This window comes from Chiloscyllium punctatum, chromosome 2, assembly GCF_047496795.1.
Source record: "Chiloscyllium punctatum isolate Juve2018m chromosome 2, sChiPun1.3, whole genome shotgun sequence".
NCBI lineage: Eukaryota > Metazoa > Chordata > Chondrichthyes > Orectolobiformes > Hemiscylliidae > Chiloscyllium > Chiloscyllium punctatum.
The window spans coordinates 73,940,887-73,963,010 of NC_092740.1; the positions used below are offsets into that span (position 1 = coordinate 73,940,887).

Below are 22,124 nucleotides of genomic sequence, written 5' to 3' on the forward strand. Positions count from 1 at the left end.
TGGATAGGAATGGGACTCCCAGAAGGTATGTTGCCTCCCTGGTGCCAGGATCCAGGATGTTGCCGATCGGGTTTAGAGGATTCTGAAGGGGGAGGGTGAGCAGCCAGAAATTGTGGTACATATTGGCACCAATGATATAGCCAGGAAAGGGATTGAGGATGTGAAAAGTGACTACAAAGAGTTAGGTTGGAAGCTGCAGAGTAGGGTGAGTAGAGTAGTGATCTCAGGTTTGCCACTAGTGTTGCAAGGTAGTGATCTCAGGTTTGCCACTAGTGTTGCAAGGCAGTGAAGTGAGGAACAGTCAACGAGCGCAGCTTGACATGTGGCTGCGAGGCTGGTGCAGGAGGGAGGACTTCAGATACTTAGACCATTGCGATGCCTTCTAGGGAAGGTGGGACCTGTACAAGAAGGATAGGTTGCACCTGAACTGGAGGGGCACAGATGTCCTGGGTGGGAGATTTGTGTGTGTGGTTCGGGAGGGTTTAAACTAATTTGGCAAGGGGGTGGGAACAGAGCTACATATCTGAGAGAGGGGGTAGTTGTAGATGGGGCAGTGATAGGATGTAGTGAATCGGTCAGGAAAGTTTTTCATGTGATGAAACAAAGAGATCAGTTAAAGTATTAGGGGGTCTACAGAAAACTCCCAATGAGGTGGCTGCTCCCTTGCTGTTCCTAACTTCCACTCATACTGACTCAGTAGACAAACTTTCCACAACAACCTTCGTTTCTGTAGCTGTGATGCACTCTCTGATTAGCAATGTGACACCCCTTCCTCTTTTTCTACCCACCCTTTTCTTTTTAAACATTCTAAACCCTGCTTAACGCAAGGGGTGTCAGAAGTAAGAGTGATGAACTTAGAGCATGGATCAGTACTTGGAACTATACTTGGAGACATGGGTTCCACAGGGCAGGAATGGTTGCTAGATGTTCCAGGGTTTAGAATGTTTAAAAAGAAAAGGGTGGGTAGAAAAAGAGGAAGGGGTGTCACATTGCTAATCAGAGAGTGCATCACAGCTACAGAAACGAAGGTTGTTGTGGAAGGTTTGTCTACTGAGTCAATATGAGTGGAAGTTAGGAACAGCAAGGGAGCAGCCACCTCACTGGGGGTTTTCTGTAGACCCCCTAATAGCAGTAGGGAGATTAAAGAACTCATAGCCAGGCAGATTTTGGAAAATGCAGATGTAGCGGGGTGGTTGTTATGGGTGAGTTCAACTTTCCCACTATTGACTGGAACCCCATTAGTGCAGATGGTTTGGATGGAGCTGTTTTTGTCAGGTGTGTTCAGGGGTGTTTCCTTCCTCAGTATGTAGACAGGCCGATAAGGGGAGAGGCCATTTTGGATTTGGAGCTTGGCAGTGAGCCAGGACAGGTGTCAGATCCTGCGGTGGGCAAACACTTTGGCGACAGTGACCACAACTGCCTCACATTTACCTTGGCCTTGGAGAGGGAAACAGCAGTTACCAAGGGAAGATTATTTATTGGGGCAAAGGAAATTATATTGCTATCAGACAGGATTTGGGAAGTACAGATTGGGAGCAATTGTTCCACAGAAAGTGCACAACAGCCAGGTGGAGACTGTTTTAAGGAGCAATTGTTGCGAATGATGCACAAATTTGTTCTCTGAGACAGGCAAGAAGGGGTAAGACTAAAGAGCCTTGGATGATGAGAACAGAGGAGCTTCTTATCAAAAGGAAGAAGGCAGCTTACGTAAGGTGGAGGAAGCAAGGATCTAGCACAGCTTTAGAGTATTACAGGCTTACAAGAAAGGAGCTCATAAATGGACTGAGGAGAGCCAGGAGGGGGCATGAAAAAGGGTTGGCAGGAAGGATCAGGGAGATCCCAAAGGCATTTTACTCATGTGAGGAATAAGAGGATGATCAGGGAGAAGGAAGGGCCAGTGCGGGATAGCGTATGAAACTTGTGCGTGGAGTCTGAGCAGGTAGGGGCAGCCCTAAATGAGTTTTCTGCTTTGGTTTTCACGAAGGAAAGGGATCTTGTTGTGAATGAGAACTTTGAGGAACTGGGAAACAGGCTTGAACAGATCAAGATTGATGAAGTTGATGTGCTGGAAATGTTGGCAAACATTAAGATTGGCAAGTCCCCAGGGCTAGACCAGATTTATCCTAGGTTGCTCTGGAAAGTGAGAAAGGAGGTTGCTAAGCCACTGGCGAAGATCTTTGCTTCCTCACTCTCCACAGGAGTCGTACCGGAGGATTGGAGGGAGGCAAATATTGTTCCTTTTTTCAAGAAGGGGAATAGAGAAATCCCTGGCAATTACAGTCTTATATCTGTGGTCAGCAAGGTTTTGGAAAGAATTCTGAAGGATAGGATTTATGACTATTTGGAAAAGCATAGTGTGATTAAAGGCAGTCTGCATGGGTTTGTGAGGGACAGGTCATGCCTCACAAATCTTACTGAGTTCCTTGAGGAGATGACAAAACAGGTCGACGAAGGTCAGGCAGTGGATGTAATATATATGGACTTCAAAGGCATTTGATAAGCTTCCCCGTCGTAGGCTCATTCATAAAGTCATGAGGTGTGGGATACAGGGAGATTTGGCTGTCTGGATTCAGAATTGGTCAGATGACAGAAGGCAAAGATGGCTGTAGATGGTTGTAAATGGAAAGTATTTTGCCTGGAGGTCAGTGGTGAGTGGTGTCCTGCAGTGTCTTGGGCCTCTGTTCTTTGTAGTTTTTATAAATGACTTGGATGAGGAGGTTAAGGGGTGGATTAGTAAATTTGCCAATGACACAAAAGTTAGAGGTGCCATTGATAGTATCGAGGGCTATTGCAGGCTGCAGCACGACATAGACAGGATGCAGAGCTGGGCTGAGAAATGGCAGATGAAGTTCAACCTGGATAAATGTGAAGTGATGCAATTTGGAAGGTGGAATTTGAATGCTGAATAGAGGATTAAAAACAGGATTCTTGGTAGTGTGGAGGAACAGAGGGATCTTGGTATTCAAGTGCATAGATCATTCCAAAGTTGTTAGGGTTGTTAAGAAAGCATATGGTGTTTTGGCTTTCATTAACAGAGGATCGAGTTTAAGAGCTGTGATGTTTTGCTGCACATGTACAGGAGTTGGGAAGTCATGTTGCGGCTGTACATGACATTGGTTAGGCCACTTGGAATATTGCATGCAATACTGGTTTCCTTCCTGTTGGAAAGATGTGAAACTTGAAAGGGTTCAGAAAAGATTTACAAGGATGTTGCCAGGGTTGGAGGTTTTGACCTATATGGAGAGGCTTGCACAGGCTGGGGCTGTTTTCTCTGGAGCGTCGGAGGCTGAGGAGTGACTTTCTAGAGGTTTACAAAATTATGAGGGGCCTGGTAGGGTAAATAGGCAAAGTCTTTTCCCTGGGGTGGGGGAGTCCAGAACTAGAGGGCATAGGTTTAGGATGAGAGGGGAAAGATATAAAAGAGACCTACGGGGCACCTTTTTCACACGGAGGGTTGTACACGTATGGAATGAGCTGCCAGAGGAAGTGGTAGAGGCTGGTATAATTGCAACGTTTAAGGGGCATTTGGATGGGTATATGAATAGGAAGGCTTGGAGGGATATGGGCTGGGTGCTGACAGGTGGGACTAGATTGGGTTGAGATATCTGGTCAGCATGGACTGGTTGGGCCGTAGGGTCTGTTTCCATGCTGTACATCTCTATGACTGTACAAGACCCTGGTGAGATCATACTTAGAATATTGTGTCCAGTTCTGGTCACCCTATTATCGGAAAGATACAGAGGCTTTGGAGACGGTACAAAGAAGGTTTACCAGGATGGTGCCTGGACTGGAGGGCTTGTCTTACGTAGAGAGGTTGACTAAGCTCGGACTTTTCTTTCTGGAGAGAAGGAGGAAGAAATGACCTGATTGAGGTATACAAGGTAATGAGAGGCATGGATAGAGTCCATAGCCAGAGACGTTTCCCCAGGGCAGGATTGACTGGCCCGAGGGGTCATAGTTTTAAGATTATTAGGAGGAAGGTATAGAGGAGACGTCAGAGGTAGGTTCTTTACGCAGAGAGTTGTGAATGCATGGAATGCGTTGCCAGCGGGGGTGGTGGAAGCAGTGTCTTTAGGGGCATTTAAGCGACTGCTGGACGTGCACTTGGACCGCAGTGAATTGTGTAGTGGGGGGGAAGCAGCAGGGTAGGTTAGGTTATTTTATTTTAGATTAGGAGTAATCCTCGGCACAACATCATTGGCTGAAAAGCCTGTTCTGTGCTGTATTTTTCTATATTCCAAATTAGTGTGGCTACGGAGTAGGTCAGAGGCTCATGACTTGACACATAAATCACAATGTCTGTTCTCCATTTACAAGGCCTTAACTTCAAAGTGTGATGGAATACTGTCCAGTTGTTCTGGATGAGTGCAGTTTGAAAAACACTCAAGAAACTTGACAGCATCCAGAAAAAGCAGCTCACTTAGCTTGAGCTTCTTGATTCAAACTTCTGATAAGAAGAGCTGAAAATATGTTGCTGGAAAAGCACAGCAGGTCAGGCAGCATCCAAGGAGCAGGAGAATCGACGTTTCGGGTATGAGCCCTTCTTCTTGAAATTCTATTCTCCTGCTCCTTGGATACTGCCTGACCTGCTGCGCTTTTCCAGCAACACATTTTCAGCTCTGATCTCCAACATCTGCAATCCTCACTTTCTCCTCATCTGATAAGAAGAGACTTGTTCAAGTAGCCATTCTAATCGATATTTAAGAACTCTTTGATCTTACTTTGTATTAGATTTTTAAACCATTGTTTTATGGCAGCTGGAAGCATGTGAGATTGTAATTGGAATTCTTGGTGTTCATTTGCGATGGTTTGCGTTGCAAATATCGGGTTCCAAATTGGGTAATCCCTATAACCTGACTGTGAGTGGTTTCTCGCAAACTTTCATGAGTAAGGAAATATAATGCAAATAAATGTAGGCCTTCTTTTTGTTTGAGATATACAGCATGGAAATTTACTCTTCGGTCCATCTCGCCCATGCCGACCAGATATCCTCAATTAATCTAGTGTCGTTTGCCAGCATTTGGCCCTTATCCCTCTAAACCCTTCCTTGTCATATACATTTTGTAATTGTATCAGCCTCCACCACTTCTCCTCTGGCAGCTCATTCCATATATTCACCATCGTCTGCATGAAAAAGTTGCCCCTTAGGTCCTTTTTAAATCTTTGCCCTCTTACTTTAAACTTATGCCCTCTTGTTTTATAGAATTACCCACCCTGGGGGAAAAGACAATGCCTATTTAGCTTATCCATGCCCTCATGATTTTCTAAATCTCTATAAGGTCACCCCTCAGCCTGTGATGCCCTAGTTTGTGATCATGCTTGCTTTCTTTGTGTTGTTGAGCCTGATTTGAAGAGAGAAAACTATACAGGGTTTGAGAGTGTATCCAGTATTAGATCCCTGGTGATTGTAGTAATAGAGTTGCCTGCACAAATGTTGTACTGACATTGAAATTTATGTACTGCATGACTAATTTATATGATGGGAGGATGATTTTTGGTTTGAAGACTGCTTTCTGTTAACTGCAAACTGCATTTTAGCAGCTTGAAACACAGATAACTAATATAGTATATGAATTTCTATACTGGAGTGTTCCTTGGTATTTAGGGGTACATTCAAAGACTGATAGATGGGGTCACTTCAAATAGCATGTCTCTGTAGTCATTCGCAACTGATTCTGTTCATCCAGTCTCTGCTTGCAAAACACTAAATGTTGTGTCCAAAATTAGATGTGATTTCGCAATTGGACAGCATTCACTAAATAACTGAATATGCTAAAAATTATGCAAACAAAATTTAGGATTGTCAGTTGGAATCTTAGTGTGGTACTCAAAGCTACGTACGTTAATATAGAGAGACCTATCCTTTACAGACAGAACATGTGCACCACCTGCCTCAATCAGTCAGACAACTAAATAGTGTTTTGTTCTAACACAGTATAAAAATGTTGTTCCCCTTCACTTCAGTACTCTTGCGAATGATCCTGATGAGTTCAAGATGCCTTGATCAATATTCAAGTTCTGCAGTATCAAATGCATCAATCATCTTCCACACTTCAATAGAGTTTCATACTCCCAAATCCTTATAAATTATACAGTTTTTAAGCTTGCAGATGGTATCCTAAAACGTTTGTGCGGCCTTTTGCTAATGTCCATTTATTTCTTCTTAAGGTTCACAACATTTTGGCTGAAATGGTAATGGGAGGAATGGTTCTAGAGACCAATATGAATGAAATAGTAACTCAAATTGATGCACAAAACAAAATGGAAAAATCTGAGGTAAGACCTTTGCACATTATTTGAAATGTCTTCCAGCTCGCATGGTTTTGGATCCTGCATGTTTCTTGTGCCTTCTGTGATATCTTATTCTTTAGTGGTAACAGCCAGCTTGCTTACTGTGCTTTTTCAAAACAAAAGCTCCTGAATGACCATTTGGATAGTTGCACTGTGTGACAAGTCAACAACACTGACAAGGCATTGTAAAATGCCTACTTATCAGTTGGAACATGACTATAAAGTGTCCACAGTTTAGTGCTAAAGCTTTGCGGGTATAAGTTGCATGAATCAATTTGCCTGTGTGCTAAACTGGAAGATTTATGATTTGGCAGTTTACTTCTATAAGCCTACAAAGTTTAAGAGGCTGGTTAGAACAAACTAAAAGTGCATTGAGCATAAATGATTATTAAAAAGAGAAATGCCATGATGGTACTTCACTTGGTCAATTTTTCTAGGTTTCTGCCAATTTAAAATAGTTTTCAATTTCATGCTCAATCTGTGTCAAGTTGATTTGGTCTCAACCTTGACAATATTAGCAGTTGTCCTTGGTGCTTCTGGGTTAGAGAGGAAAAGGAAATAAACCAAGACCAGCACTGGTGGCTGTTTTCAGCAACAGATATAGGAGGTGTGAATGATGGTACAAGATCAAACTGAATCACGACATTCACCATGATCAAATAACACAGAACATAGAACATTACAGTGCAGTACATGCCCTTCAGCCCTTGATGTTGCACTGACCTGTGAAATTAATCTGATGCCCATCTAACCTACACCATTCCATTATTATCCATATGTATGTCCAATGCCTATTTAAATGCCCTTAATGTCGTCAAGTCCCCTACTGTTGCAGGCAGACCGTTCTTCGCCCCTACTATTCTGAGTCAGGAAACTACCCCGATATCTGTCCTAAATCTATCACCTTCAATTTAAAGCTATGTCCTCTTGTGTTAGCCTTCACCATCTGAGGAAAAAGGCTCTTACTGTCCACCCTATCTAATCCTCTGATTATCTTATACATCTCCATTAAGTCGCCTCTCAACCTTCTTCTGTCCAATGAAAGCAACCTCAGTTCCCTCAGTCTTTCCTCGTAAGACATTCCTTCCATACCAGGCAACATCCTAGTAAATCACTTTGAATCCTTTCCAAAGCTTTCACATCCTTTATGTAATGCGGTGACCAGAACGGCGCACAGTACTCCAGGTGCGACTTTACCAGTGTCTTGTACAGCTGAAGCATGACCTGTGGCTCCGAAACTCAATCCCCCTACCAATAAACGCCAGCACACCAAATGCCTTCTTAACAACTCTATCAACCTGGGTGGCAACTTTCGGGATTTATGCACCTGGACAAAGCAATTTCGCTATTCATCTACACTGCCAAGGATTTTACCATTAGCCCAGTACTCTGCATTCCTGTTACTTCTTCCAAAGTGAACTACTTCACGCTTTTCCGCATTAAACTCCATTTACTACTTCTCTGCCCAGCATCCTTTGGCACTTTCCACAACTCTGCCTACCTTAGTGTCATCCACAAATGTACTAACCCATCTTTCTATGCCTACCTCCAGATCGTTAATAAAAATGACAAACAGCAGTGCCCCAGAACAGATCTTTATGGCACACCACTGGTAACTGAGCTGGAGGATGAACATTACACATCAACCACTACTCTCTGTCCTCTTTCAGCTAGCCAATTTCTGATCCAATAACGTACTCACATTCACTATTGAATTTTGAGCACAAATAGTCATTATTCGAGCAAGATGCCATTGGGTGTTTACTGCTCAGACAATAGTTCTGCATTAGCATCCTCTGTGAAAAGTTTTACTAGTTCAGGATAGTATCTTTTTAAAAAGAAGTTGCCTTGTTTAAATGAAATTTTATTCACGTGAATTGAATCACTTGTCTGCATTTTTAAAATTATTACTAATGGCAATTACAAACAGTTGTAATTACTTGAAACAGAAGACTAAAATATGTGTTTTCCACTTCAAAGCAGCGATCGAAGTATTTACATTACAGGACGTCATTGAGCTCATTACATTTATGTTGACTCTTTGCTAGAGCAATTCGACACTAATCCCTCTATGCCTGTGGCTCTGTCTTTCTCTGCATATAACTTGATCTCAATTGCAATCAAGTCACTTGGTATCTGACTAAAATTCAATTGATGTTAATATCCCTTTCGTACTGATTGATCTGTCTGTCCTTATCATTTTGTCATTATTTCCCATTCCCATTAAGTTACAGTTCTCTTCTTTGACTGCTAAATGAAAGACTAAATGAAAGACTAAGTGAAAGGAAAAATAAGTAGCACAGATTTAGCATTTTATTTTCAGATATGATCCATCCTTCCCACATTCATTTTTTGTAAGAAAACACAATAATTAAAGGTGTTAGATCTAAAGATAAGATTTCAGTAAAGCAGATTTAATTTTTAAAAATCTTACAGTAGAAACTACTCCAGTTTATTTATTTTATTGTTCATTCATCAATGGATTGACCTAACAATCTAGCTAATTATGTTAAAATAATGGAACCCCTTGAAGTAGATTAGATTACTTAGTGTGGAAACAGCCCCCTCGGCCCAACAAGTCCACACTGACTCTCCGAAGAGGAACCCGCCCAGACTCATTTCCCTCTGACTGATGCACCTAACACTACAGGCAATTTAGCATGGCCAATTCACCTAACCTGCATATCTTTGGACTGTGGGAGGAAACCGGACCATCCGGAGGAAACCCACGCAGACACAGGGAGAATGTGCAAACTCCACACAGACAGTTGCCTGAGGTGGGAATTGAACCTGGGTCTCTGGTGCTGTGAGGCAGCAGTGCTAACCACTGTGCCACCGTGCCGCCCAAACATATTTTATAGCTTGGAGGTAACAAGTTCAAGTACTGAAACAAAAGATGGTTGAGGAGCACAGGCTTGATTTCTTTTTTACATTTATCTGTCTATGATCTTATTTTATATTGCTTTGGAGCAATGTTGAATCACTTGGTTGAAAGGGTTTGGTGGGATAGGGTGGAGGCTTTTGTTTTGAGTTTCCTAGTGTCATGTGTGGCTTTTTGAACTTTTCTGGACAATTTCAGTTAAACTTTCCTTCTGTTCTACAGATGCACATTATTATTACATTGAGATGTTGGGCCTACTCCAGATAGAAAAATGATAACTAGAATAAGTAGTGTGTTGCTTTTCTAAATGATCAGTGAAATGTATCTGTTTAGTCTGCCATTGGATCAGTAGAGGACTGATTGTTGCAAATGCTGCTCTATGGCAATAAAATTCAGGATTTCAACAGAACACTATGCAGGTCCTAGTATTGATGGCAGCATGAATATATGTTGCAACTCTAGACTCTACTAGAACTTGTTAGAGTTGAAACAATGGTCTTTTGAACTTGCTACAGTTTAGCAGACAATGTGTACCAGTCAAACCTTGCTACGTTCCTTGACGTGGTGGTCTTATATTTGGATTTATGGACCAGACAAAACCCCCTCAAACTATTCAGAAGATAGTCTGAACCCTAACTTTTTCTTATTTTTGAGGCAAATGTAAGGTGTTGCTTTCAAGATGCAATTTGATTGGTCAAACTAACAGATTTAAAGTAAAACACACTTTATTCATCCACTATAGTTAAAATACAACAAAAGAAGGGAGGAGTTTGAAGAACTTAACTCTACTGGCAAACTTAACAGAACAATAGTACAGTAACTATTACTAATTAACTGTTCCAATATAGCAATATCCCATAAACACACCTTTTGGCAAAAGGCAAATACAGCAAACAGATTGTCTCACATGCAGTTCTCCAATTCAGAAGGAAAGAGCATTGAAAGACAGTTCTGAGAGAGAGTGTACCAACTGTGAGAGATCCACTGCTTTCCAACCCTGCTACGACTCCAGCAAAAACTACTAATGCTAAAACTAAAAATCCTGGTTCTGAGAGAGATTGACCATACCCACTCAGGCTGCTTCTGTTGTTCTAACATTTTTTTAAAAAGCCAAGTCCTCAAGTTGTTTACTTTACTGACTTTACAACTAGATTGCTTACGACCTCTGTCTTAAAACCTCTCTTTTAAAAAATATCCTAGAACAAAAATAACTACTTAAAGCCACAGCATCATCACAGATTCAATTACAAGTTACACTACCTTCTCCTTCCTAGTTGATAACTATAACAGTTTCTCTAGTAACTGATTATAATCTTCCTTAACCTGAAGATAGACTCTTTGCTCATAGATTTTAGCATACGTCTTCTTTTTACATCTATTTTATAGAACCAGTCTGATCTTCAATTCATTGAAAATTGATCAAATAAAAATTAACTGTGTTCTGTAAAGAGTGGGAAACTAGCCCCATCAGGTGGCAACTTGGGCAGTAACAACTCAGATTGCATCTATACCTCTTCGTGAGCTTGTCTGTTTGTTCTGACTCCCTGAATGTTAGTGAGCACCTTACTCACTTGAAGAAAAGATTGAGTTTGGAAAAGTTTCCATATTAGATGACCAGATGAGTTTTAATAATTCTGTCATCGATACCTTCGTTGTTATGTTCAGTGAATACGAACAGGGAAAATTCTTGGCATAGCATTTTCTACAGTCAATCGGAGAGCATGCCATTCTAGACCCAGTGGGGTGCATTGAAACAGAATCCATTTATGATCTCAGAAAAGAGCAATAATTCAATCTGATTGAATCTTACATTCTCCTCTACTTGAAGATGCATCTGAGGCCCTGGGGCTGAACTGTAAATAAAGAGGTATTTTTTCAGAGATACAAATATTGAACTGGGAAAGCAGGTAGAGATGCAGATCAGGAGAAATGCAGTAGCACGCATTTAAGATATTTTAACAGTCAGCAAAGATACATTAGATACAGTAACAAAGAGTAAGCCATGCCTGGCTAACCGTTAAAGGTTGGTATCAAATTGAAAGAAAAGTCATTTTCTATGATTATTAATGATAGGTAAGAAAAAACACCCATCCAGTTCACTGCCATCCTTACCTGGTCTGGCCTGCATGTGACTGCAGAGTCACAGCAATGTGGTCGACTCTTAGCTGTCCTCTGAAATGGCCTAGTAAAGTATTCAGTTGTATGAACTGCAAAAAAAGCCTCAAAAAAAGGAATGGCACCAGAAGGACCACTTGGCATTGGTTTAGGCACTGGAAACAACAACAAAAATCTCAGCCCTCTCAAACCTGCAGACCAATATCCAGGGGCTAGTGCTAAAATTTGGAGGGCTATCTTTCAATCAGACAGAATTATACTGTCAAAATCGTGTCTTACAGATTCTGTCCTGGACAATGCCATTCCTATCTCTGGGAGTATCTTGTCCCACAGGCAGGATAGACCCAGCAAAGGTGACAGCACAGTTATAAACCAGCAGAGAGTTGCTGTGTGAGTCCTCAACAATGACTCTGCATTTCATTGCATCAGATTAGTCATGGAAATGAAAACACCTGACTACCTCATACCAAGCTTCCCATAGCGAATGAATCAGAACTCTTCCATGCAGAACACCACTAGGAGGAAAGATGGGGTGGCAAGGATACAGAATGTGCTCCAGATTTTCACATTCATCACTGAGGGGGGCTTGGTAGCATAACTACTGGCTGAGCAGGATTGAGTGTTAAAGGACATAGCTGCTAGACTGGGTCTTCAGTGGCTGGTGAGGTAAAAGCATACTTGACCTCTTATTCACCAGTCTGCCACACACGTTTCTATCCAAAACAACATCGGTAGGAATGGTTACCACGCAGTCCTTATGAAGACAGAGTCTCATTTTCATATTGAGGATACCTTTTACCATGAGGTATGGCACGATCATCGTAATAAATGGAATAGACTTTGAACAAATCGAGCAACTCAAAAGCAAGGAATCCATGAGGCTCTGTGGGCCATCAATGGCAGCAGAATTATGTCCAAATGCAAACTGCATTCTCAAGGTATGGCATTTCCCCATTGTACAATTACCATCGAGATAAGGGATCAATCCTGGTTCAATGAAGTGTACAGGAGGTCTTGCCAACAGCAGCAACCTAAAAATTAGGTTTCAGTCTGGTCGAAAGGACTGTGTATGTCAAACAGCACAAAGCAGCAAGTGTTAGGATAAATGATTCCACAACCAATGGATCAGATGTAAGCTTTGCAATCCTACCACATTCACTTGTGAATGTTTTTGGACAATTAAGCAACTCATTGGAGGAGGCAGCTTCACAAACGACACCATCTTCAATGTTAGAGAGCCCAGCACACTGGTGCAAAAACAAGGCTGAAGCATTTGCACCAATCTTCAGCCAGAATTGTTAAGTGGATGTCGGTCTTGGCCTCTCCAGAAGTCTCCAACATTGTAGCTGCCAGGTCTCAGCCAGTTCAATTCACTTCATGATATCAAAAATTGGCTGACTTTGCCAAACACCATAACCAAGCTGTTCCAGTACAGCTCTGACACTGGTATTTACTTGACGCTGTGGAAAATTGTTCAAGTATGTTCTCGCAGAAAAATCAGGACAAATCCAACCTGGACATTTAAAGCCTTAAATGTTTACTCTCAGCCATCACCCAAGTTATGGAATGGGTTAATAACTGCTAAGAAGCAGCACTTGCTAAGGATAATTTGCTCACTGAAATTCTGGGTTCTTCCAGAGCCATAGAGCTCCTGATTTCATTACAGCCTCAATTAAAATATAGACAAAAGAACTGACTACATTCCTGTCTTGGAAATACATTGGCGTTGCTTCAATGTTGCTGGATCAAAACCCTGGGACTGCCTCCCTGATGGAATTATGGTCTACCTACTGCAAATGGAATGCTTCAATTGAAAACAAAAGCTCTTAATTTCTTTGTTGGGGACAGCTATGGATGGGCAATGAATGTTGGCCTAACCAGTGACTCTGTCATACTGTGAAAGAATAAAAAAAATTAAAGCATCATACAATAAATGAAAGCACAGTAAAAGATAAATTAAAGTACGAGAGATAGAAGCTAGAAATAAGCAGCTATATAAAGTTTCTTTGAGCAATTAAAAAGCAGAAAAGTAACTAAATTAAGCATTTCTCCTATTGAGATAGAGTCTGAGAGATCAGTAATGGGAAATAAAAATTGCCTGAAATGATCAACTGATATTTTGGGCTGTATCTTGCCAAACTTTGGCTGATTGTCAATTCTGGAGAGCTTTCTAGAAGATTTCTCCGATGAGCTTTTAGAGAGCTTTCTCATGCAGTTTTATGCTGGTCATCACGTTACCTCCACGGAGGCACCATGCCTCAACAGCACGACACTTGCTGTATTTTGCGCTCAGCAATGGCACTAGTGTGAGGAGCTTCTGGCATACATGCCATGCATGTCACTATTTCAAGAGCTGTAAGTGAAGAATTCCTCTCTCAGTTTGAATGTCTGAAGAATTTCAAAGGACATGGTAAGAGACATTGACAGAGGCAAAATCATGATGGACAGGGCACTGTTTGAGGAGGAGGCCATCCCCTTTCCCCAGAACTAACATGCACCACACCCTGTCAGCCTAATCTGACATGGCGACTCAGTTTAGCGCAGTTTCCACAATCTGGAAGAGCACACACCAGTACTGGATGTGCCCTCTTTGCTCTTCTCTCTGCTGCCTCACACTCATTCTGGTTCTGCTATTGCACCAACCTCGCTCCAAAGCTCATTGTCAACCTGTCTCACTTGCTGGAAGAAATGCCCCACAGTAGGTCTGAAAGGACCAAAATGTTTGCTGGGTTGACTGACATTTGTTTCCTCACACTGAGGAGAGAATCTATGAGAAAAAGCTATGACTGCTCACATGATGCAGAGACCTGTATGTCTGGCAACCAAGCAAGATTCATTGTGATGTGCTACGCTGCTGTCCCATTGCCACCAATGTGAACATATTTTTAACATGCTCAAGCTTCTACCCTTTTGTGCAATTAATTCATTCTCTTGCCTGCTGCAGGCACCAACAGGATCCAAACAATATCATCCTACAAGAGGCCAGTGCCTCCAACTACCAGCTCCTCCTCCACGTCTGAGGAAGAAGCCAAGATCTCTCACCTTGTGGTGCCAGCCATTAATAGCCTCATCAAAATGTACATACAGACACTGAATTAACAGGCAGATTCTCAGTGACACTCAATAAACTCGATCAAACGTTGAAGAAGGCCACCAATGCTATCTGTACTACGCTGTCTCCAGTGTCAGTCAATCTGTCAGTGCTTTGGAAACCCAGATCAAGCAGAGCACTCAGTAGCTGCCAGAAATACATTTGGTCCTGTATTCCATTATTCCAGGATGCGTCAAACTGGAGGAGGAGCCACATATAGGCTCACCAATAATCTCGTTTTTCAGGACATTTCATAAGTGACTGGCACATCTATTTTTATTCTACCTGCAACCCTCAACCCTGTAGAAGTTCAAGCTGAGAAGGGAGAGCCTTCATTTAGCCAGCAGGCTTTCAGCATGCCTCACTCCTCAAGTCACAAACACTTGCAGGGTTGTCCAGCCAAGCCTCCAAGGCCATTATGCTCCAGGTTCCAGTTTCCAGGTTCCAGGTCCCTGGCCCTGCCTCACCTGTGGACCCTGGGACTGCTCATGATGTAGTGGGAAGGAAAAAAACATTGACATGGGTAACACCTCATTTTAGATGGAAAAGCATATATGTGAATACCTGTTTGGTCAGCTGTCATTTTAGTAGCTGCTGCAAGAATGAAACTAGAAAAGCCACCCTTCTTTGGTGCCACACAATGTCAGAATTCTGTCTGATACAAGGTTACACTTTCTCTGACACCACATTTTGTCAAGTTTGAATGTGGGCACATTAGATGTTTTGAAATTCTTCTGCTTTGTTAACTTTAACTTTTATTGCACAAAGGATAAGCAAAGGAGGAACAAACAAAAATGTTGCATTTTCATTTGGGAATAGACAGGAGCTACTGCTCTTTACAACATACAAAGTTTGCATTCAATAAATGATGACTTCACATGACTCAGTTCTGTTGGGCCTGGTTGTCAGTTAAGTTCTATCTGTCCTGCTGTACCCTATAAGGTAAGGTAATACTTCTGCTCAGCGTCCTCATCTTTCTTCTTCGAAGACTGTTGCCACTTTCACAGCTCCTCAATGTACATCATATTCCCTCTTTGCCTGTTCCAGTAATCCAGGGCACAGCTTACAAAGATTATGTGGTGCACTCTGTCTTTAGTGTACTGTAAAGATGCCAAAAGGTGTTCCACCCCTTAGATCCTGGATGCTGGCCAGAGCCGTGTGGGTTTCCCACTGTTTCTTTGACTGATGGGTTGAACCTGCATCAGTTACAGTAAATTCTGCTCAAAGTCTTTTAACATAAGTGAGTTTGATAAGATAGAATCAGAAAAAGTGCTTCCACTGGTGAGCTTTAAAGCCACTGACCATAAATATTAGATAGCCACAAATAAATTTGATAAATACTTACAAAAAATCTTAAATTAGAAAGTGGGTCGAATGTATGACTTGATAATAAAAGGAGTGATTGAAATGTTAAAATTTTTGTTGATTTTTCATTGTTTTGTTTTATTAATTTTGGTTTGGAACTATGAACTGGGAACTGTGCATTAAAGATGGCTTTTGAACTATGGATAATAGCTTGTGTTCAAAGGAAACCAGACCAAACAAGCTTTTGTTCATTTGTGTGGCCGGGCCTGGAAGTTAAATGTGGGTTGGTTCCTGATCAGGATTCTGCAGATGCTTTGTCACTGGGGGGAAAACACAATGAAAACTACTACTTCTAAAAAAAATAGTTTTTACCTCTTGAGAAACTGAGTATCATCTCACACGGAGAATAAACTGGCTTCAAAAGAGTGAGGAATACTATACCAAATGTTGGTGAACTTCTGACTGTGTGTTTAAAATGGTTAATTATGTGGATTAAAAGCTCTTTGGAAAACTTGACATTTTAACTGATGCTGCTTAATGGCTTTAAGTTTCATAGTTTGCATTTGGCATGGATCGACAATACTAATTGTTTCCACTTTATGTTTACAAGCTTCATTTTTATCAGCCTTCCAAGACTACCAAACATGCAATGAAAATGTTTTAAAATTTTAATCTTAGTATTCCTTTTTAATTTGCATTGTCCTTTAACTGCCCTTTGAGGATTTTTATTCTCTGTCTATACATCAAGAAATATAGTTTAATACTTTGGTTTTAGCATATGATATTTTAGGATGGATAGGGATAGAATACAAAGGTAGAAGGCTTAGGTAGAAAATTGCACAAGCTTTTTAATTTCAATTATATAAACTATTGCCCTAATTGATATTTTTTATTAATCGCACATTGTTAACAAAGGCTGCAAGGGAAACTGAAAATCAGGAGTTTAGTATACAAATCAGAATTGTAGGAAGGCCTCCTTGTTTTTTGGTACGAAAGTGGATAACTTCACATTTATTCACGTTATACTTCATCATGCATTTTCCCACTCACTCAACTTATCAAATCTCACGGAAGCATCTGTGTTATGTAGAAAATAGGTGTGCAAGTAGACCATTCAGTCCTCTAAGCCTGTTCTGCCATTCAATATGATCATGACTAATCATCCCAACTCAGTAGCCTGTTCTTGCCTTCTCTCCATACCCTTCAATCTCTTTTAAGAGCTTTATACAACTCATTGAAAATGTAATATTTTGGTCTCAAAGAAGGCTCTCAATCGCTGGGTAAAGAAACTTCTCTTTATCTCAGTCCTAAATGATGCCCCTTGTATTCTTAGACAGTGGCTCCTGGTTCTAGACTTCCTGGTCATCAGGAACATCCTTCTTGCATTTATCTTGTCTAGTCCTGTTAGAATTTTATAACTTTCTATGAGAATCCCCCTCATTTTTCTGAGGTCCAGGTGATGTGCTGTAGCTGTATAATGTGGGAGCTGGCTGATCCCATTGTGAATGGCAGTGACCACATCTGCAGCAAGTGTTGGTTGCTGGAAGAACTCCGGATCAGAGTTGATGATCTGGAATCTGAGCTTCAAACACTGCGGCACATCTGGGAGGGGGAGAGTTACCTGGACGCTTTATTTCAGGAGGCAGTCACACCTGGGAGATTAAGTAATTCACATTCAGCTAGTGATCAGGCTCATCAGAGTGTGACTGTAAGTGAGGCAGGTAGGGGGAGCCTGAGTTCAGGAGTAGAGGAGCCTCAGCCCTTGACCTTGTCCAACAGGTACGAGATTCTTGCTCCCTGTTCGGATGAGGAAAAGAGTTCTGGACAGGATGAGCCAACTGACTAAGGCACTATGGTGCAGAAGGCCATTCAAGAGGGGGGAGTTAATACACAAGTAGTGGTTATAGGGGATTCTATAATTAGGGGGACAGATAGTATCCTTTGCAAGCCGGATCGGGAGTCTCGCATGGTGTGTTGCCTGCCCGGTGCCAGGGTGCAGGACATCTCCAAAGGATATTGGAGCGGGAGGGGGAGGATCCAGTTGTTGTGGTCCACGTTGGTACTAACAACATAGGCAAGACTAGGGTGGAGGACCTGTTTGGGGATTACGAAGCACTAGGCAGGAAATTGAAGCACAAGGTCCTCGAGGGTCATAATCTCCGGATTACTGCCTGAGCCACGTGCCAATTGGCATAGGGACAAGAAAATTAGGCAAGTAAACACGTGGCTAAGGGATTGGTGTGGGAAAATGGGTTTCCACCTCATGGGGCATTGGCATCAGTTTTGGAACAGGGGGGATCTGTACCGTTGGGACGGTCTCCACCTGAACCGATCAGGTACCAATGTTCTAGCGAAGAGGATAGATAGGGTGGTCAGTAGGACTTTAAACTCCTGAGTTGGGGGGAAGGGAAAGTGAAAGTGACAGGGAGTATGGCGTTAAATGGAAAGATAAGCAGCAGGACAGCATGTGTCCAGGCGGATTTAAAATTGAGGCAGACTGGGAATGCAGAAAAAAGCAAGGATAACTTAGGACATCATATGACTTTCAATATCTCTAAGGATAAGAAAGTTAGCATTAAGGCACTTTACCTGAATGCTCGTAGCATTCATAACAAAGCAGATGAACTAATGGCACAGATCATAGTGAATGATTATGATGTGGTAGGCATCACAGAGACTTGGTTACAGGGGGTCAGGACTGGCAGTTAAACCTCCAAGGATTTTCAACTTATCGAAAAGACAGGGAGGTCGGCAGAGAGGGTGGGGTTGCCTTGTTAGTTAAGAACAAAATTAAATCTATGGCACTGAATGACATAGCGTCAGATGATGTGGAGTCTGTGTGGGTGGAATTGAGGAACCACAAAGGCAAAAAAACCATAATTGGAGTTGTGTACAGACCTCCTAACAGTGGTCAGGACCAGGGACGGAACATGTACCGGAAAATAGGGAAGGCATGTCAGAAAGGCAAGGTCACAGTGATCATGGGAGACTTCAATATGCAGGTGGACTGGGTAAATAATGTTGCCAGTGGATCCAAAGAAAGGGAATTCATGGAATGCTTACAGGATGGCTTTTTGGAACAGCTTGTCATGGAGCCCACAAGGGAGCAGGCTATTCTGGACCTAGTGCTTTGCAGAACCAGACTTTATAAAAGATCTTAAAATAAGGGAACCCTTAGGAAGCAGCGATCATAATATGGTAGAGTTCAGTCTGGAGTTTGAAAGAGAGAAGGCAAAATCGGATGTAATGGTGTTACAGTTAAATAAAGGTAATTATGAGGGCATGAGAGAGGAACTGACAAAAATAGACTGGAAGCAGAGGCTAGCAGGGAAGACAGTAGAGCAAAAATGGCAGGATTTTGTGGGTATAATTGAGAACACTGTACAGAGGTTCATCCCCAAGAAAAGAAAGATTATCCGGGGAGGGATTAGACAGCCATGGCTGACAAAGGAAGTCAGGAAATCTATCAGAGAAAAAGAGAGATCCTATAAAGTGGCCAAGAGCAGTGGGAAATCAGAAGTTTGGGAAGTCTACAAAAACAAACAGAGGATAACAAAGAGAGTAATAAGAAAGGAGAGGATCAAATATGAAGGTATGCTAGCCAGTAATATTAGAAATGACAGTAAAAGTTTCTTTCAATATATAAGTAACAAACAACATGCAAAAGTAGACATTGGGCCACTTCAAACTGATGCTGGAAGCCGAGTGATGGAAGATAAGGAAATAGCAGGAGAACTTAACAAGTACTTTGCGTCAGTTTTTACAGTGGAAGACATGAGTAATAGCCCAACAATTAAAGGGAGTCAGGGGCTGAGTTGAGTATGGTTGCCATTACAAAAGAGATAAGTGCTAGAAAAGCTAAAAAGTTTTAAAATTGATAAATCTCCTGGCCCCGATGGGATACATCCTAGAGTTCTGAGAGAGGTGGCTGAGGAAATAGCGGAGGCACTGGTTGAGATCTTTCAAGTGTCACTGGAGTCAGGGAAAGTCCCGGACGATTGGAAGATTGCTGTTGGAACCCTCTTGTTCAAGAAAGGATCAAGGCAAAAGATGGAAAATTATAGGCCATATAGCCTAACCTTGGTTGTTGGTAAAATTCTAGAATCCATCATTAAGGATGAGGTTTCTAAATTCTTAAAAGAGCAGAGTCTGATTAGAACAAGTCAACATGGATTTAGTAAGGAGATGTCGTGCCTGACAAACCTGTTGGTATTCTTTGAAGAGGTGACAAGAAGGTTAGACCAGGGAAACCCAGTGGATGTGGTCCATCTAGACTTCCAAAAGGCCTTTGATAAGGTGCCACACGGGAGGCTGCTGAGCAAGGTGAGGGCCCATGGTGTTCGAGGTGAGCTACTGGGATTGATTGGGGATTGGCTGTCTGACAGAAGGCAGAGAGTTGGGATAAAAGGTTCTTTTTCGGAATGGCAGCCGGTGACGAGCGGTGTCCCGCAGGGTTCAGTGCTGTGGCCACAGCTGTTCGCATTATTTATTAATGATCTGGATGAAGGGACTGGGGGCATTCTAGCAAAGTTTGCAGATGATACGAAGTTAGGTGGACAGGCAGGTAGTACTGAGGAAGTGGGGAGGCTACAGAAGGATCTAGACAGTTTGGGAGAGTGGTCCAGGAAATGGCTGATGGAATTCAACGTGAACAAATGCGAGGTCTTGCACTTTGGCAAAATGAATAAAAGCACAGACTACTTTCTAAACGGTGAGAAAATTCATAAAGCCAAAGTACAAAGGGATCTGGGAGTGCTAGTCGAGGATTCTCTAAAGGTCAACATGCATGTTGAGTCCATGATTAACAAAGCGAATGCAATGTTGCCACTTATCTCAAGAGGGTTGGAATATAAAAGCACCATTGTGCGACTGAGACTTTATAAAGCTCTGGTTAGGCCCCATTTGGAGTACTGTGTCCAGTTTTGGTCCCCACACCTCAGGAAGGACACACTGGCACTGGAACGTGTCCAGCAGAGATTCACACGGATGATCCCTGGAATGGTTGGTCTAACATATGAGGAATGGCTGAAGATCCTGGGATTGTATTCATTGGAGTTTAGAAGACTAAGGGGAGACTTAATAGAGATGTACAAGATAATACATGGCTTGGAAAGGGTGGACGCTAGGAAATTGTTTCCGTTAGGTGAGGAGTCTAGGACCCGTGGACACAGCCTTAAAATTAGTGGGGGTCAATTCAGAACAGAAATGCGGAGACATTTCTTCAGCCAGAGAGTGGTGAGCCTGTGGAATTTATTGCCGCAGAGTGCAGTGGAGGCCGGGACGCTAAATGTCTTCAAGGCAGAGATTGATAGATTCTTGTTGTCTCGAGGAATTAAGGGCTACAGGGAGAATGCGGGTAAGTGGAGTTGAAATGCCCATCAGCCATGATTGAATGGCGGAGTGGATTCGATGAGCCGAATGGCCTTACTTCCACTCCTATGTCTTATGGTCTTATGATCTAATATACCTCAATCTAATTCAGTATCTCTCTATAAATGAGTCCTGCAACCCAAGAATCAGTTTGATAAATCTTTGTTACACACCCTCCACAACCAGAACATCCTTACTTGGATAAGGAGACTAAATCCCCACATAGTACTCCAGTTTCACTCAAGCCCTGTAAAATTACAGCAAAACATTCCTGTTCCAGTACTAGAGCCCTCTCATTATGCACTCAAACATACCCTTTGACTTCTCAACTTCTGCATGTTAATTTCAGCAACTGGGTGTTCAAGGACATCCAAGTCTCTCCCTTTCTCTATCTGTCATCATTCAGGCAATAATCTGCCTCCTTGTTTTTTGGTACAAAAGTGTATAACTTCACATTTATTCACGTTATACTTCTTCATGCATTTTGCCACTCACTCAACTTGTCTAATCTCACTGAAGCATCTGTGCATCCTCTCTACAATTCACCCTTCCATCCAATTTGTGTTGTCTGAAAACTTGGAAATGTTACATTTAGCTCCCTCATCTAAATCATATTGTCAATAGCTGGGAATCCAACTACTGACATCTCCTTGTCAACTCTACTTGTCACGTCCCTGAAAAATTCTAGTAGCTTTGTGAAACGTGATTTCCTGATCCTGTCCGATCGTCGAACTTTTTCCAAGTGGTTTGATATTGAATTTTTATAATGGGGTCTAGCATTTTCCCTACTACCAATATCAGGATAATGTTCTATAATAATTTGCTTTCTCTCTACAGCCGCTTTTAAATAGTGGCATTACATTAGCTACTCTTCAATCCATAGGAAGTGTACCAGAGTCTATAGAGTCTCAAAAGATGATAATAAATTCATCCACTATCTCTAAGATACACTATGTACTCAGATTTAGTATTGACCCTCTGGATTTATCAGCCCTTAATCCTATTGATTTCCTCAGCATCATTTTCCTGTTAAACTGATTTCCAACAGTTTCTCCTTGTCAGTAGACTATG

General features: G+C 42.0%; 1 protein-coding gene across 6 annotated transcripts in view; it reads left to right on the forward strand.

The window, feature by feature from the left end:
* LOC140485708 (AP-3 complex subunit sigma-1) overlaps positions 1-22,124 on the forward strand; it is a 136,427-nt gene that overhangs the window by 58,883 nt on the left and 55,420 nt on the right. For 5 of the 6 annotated variants that reach the window (XM_072584181.1, XM_072584165.1, XM_072584147.1 and 2 more), the window contains exon 5: positions 6,169-6,276. In XM_072584181.1, the coding sequence (XP_072440282.1) occupies positions 6,169-6,276 (108 nt within the window). Of the gene's footprint in view, positions 1-6,168; positions 6,277-14,231; positions 16,427-22,124 lie in introns of those variants that run through there. The other variant, XM_072584173.1, reaches the window with a different exon arrangement.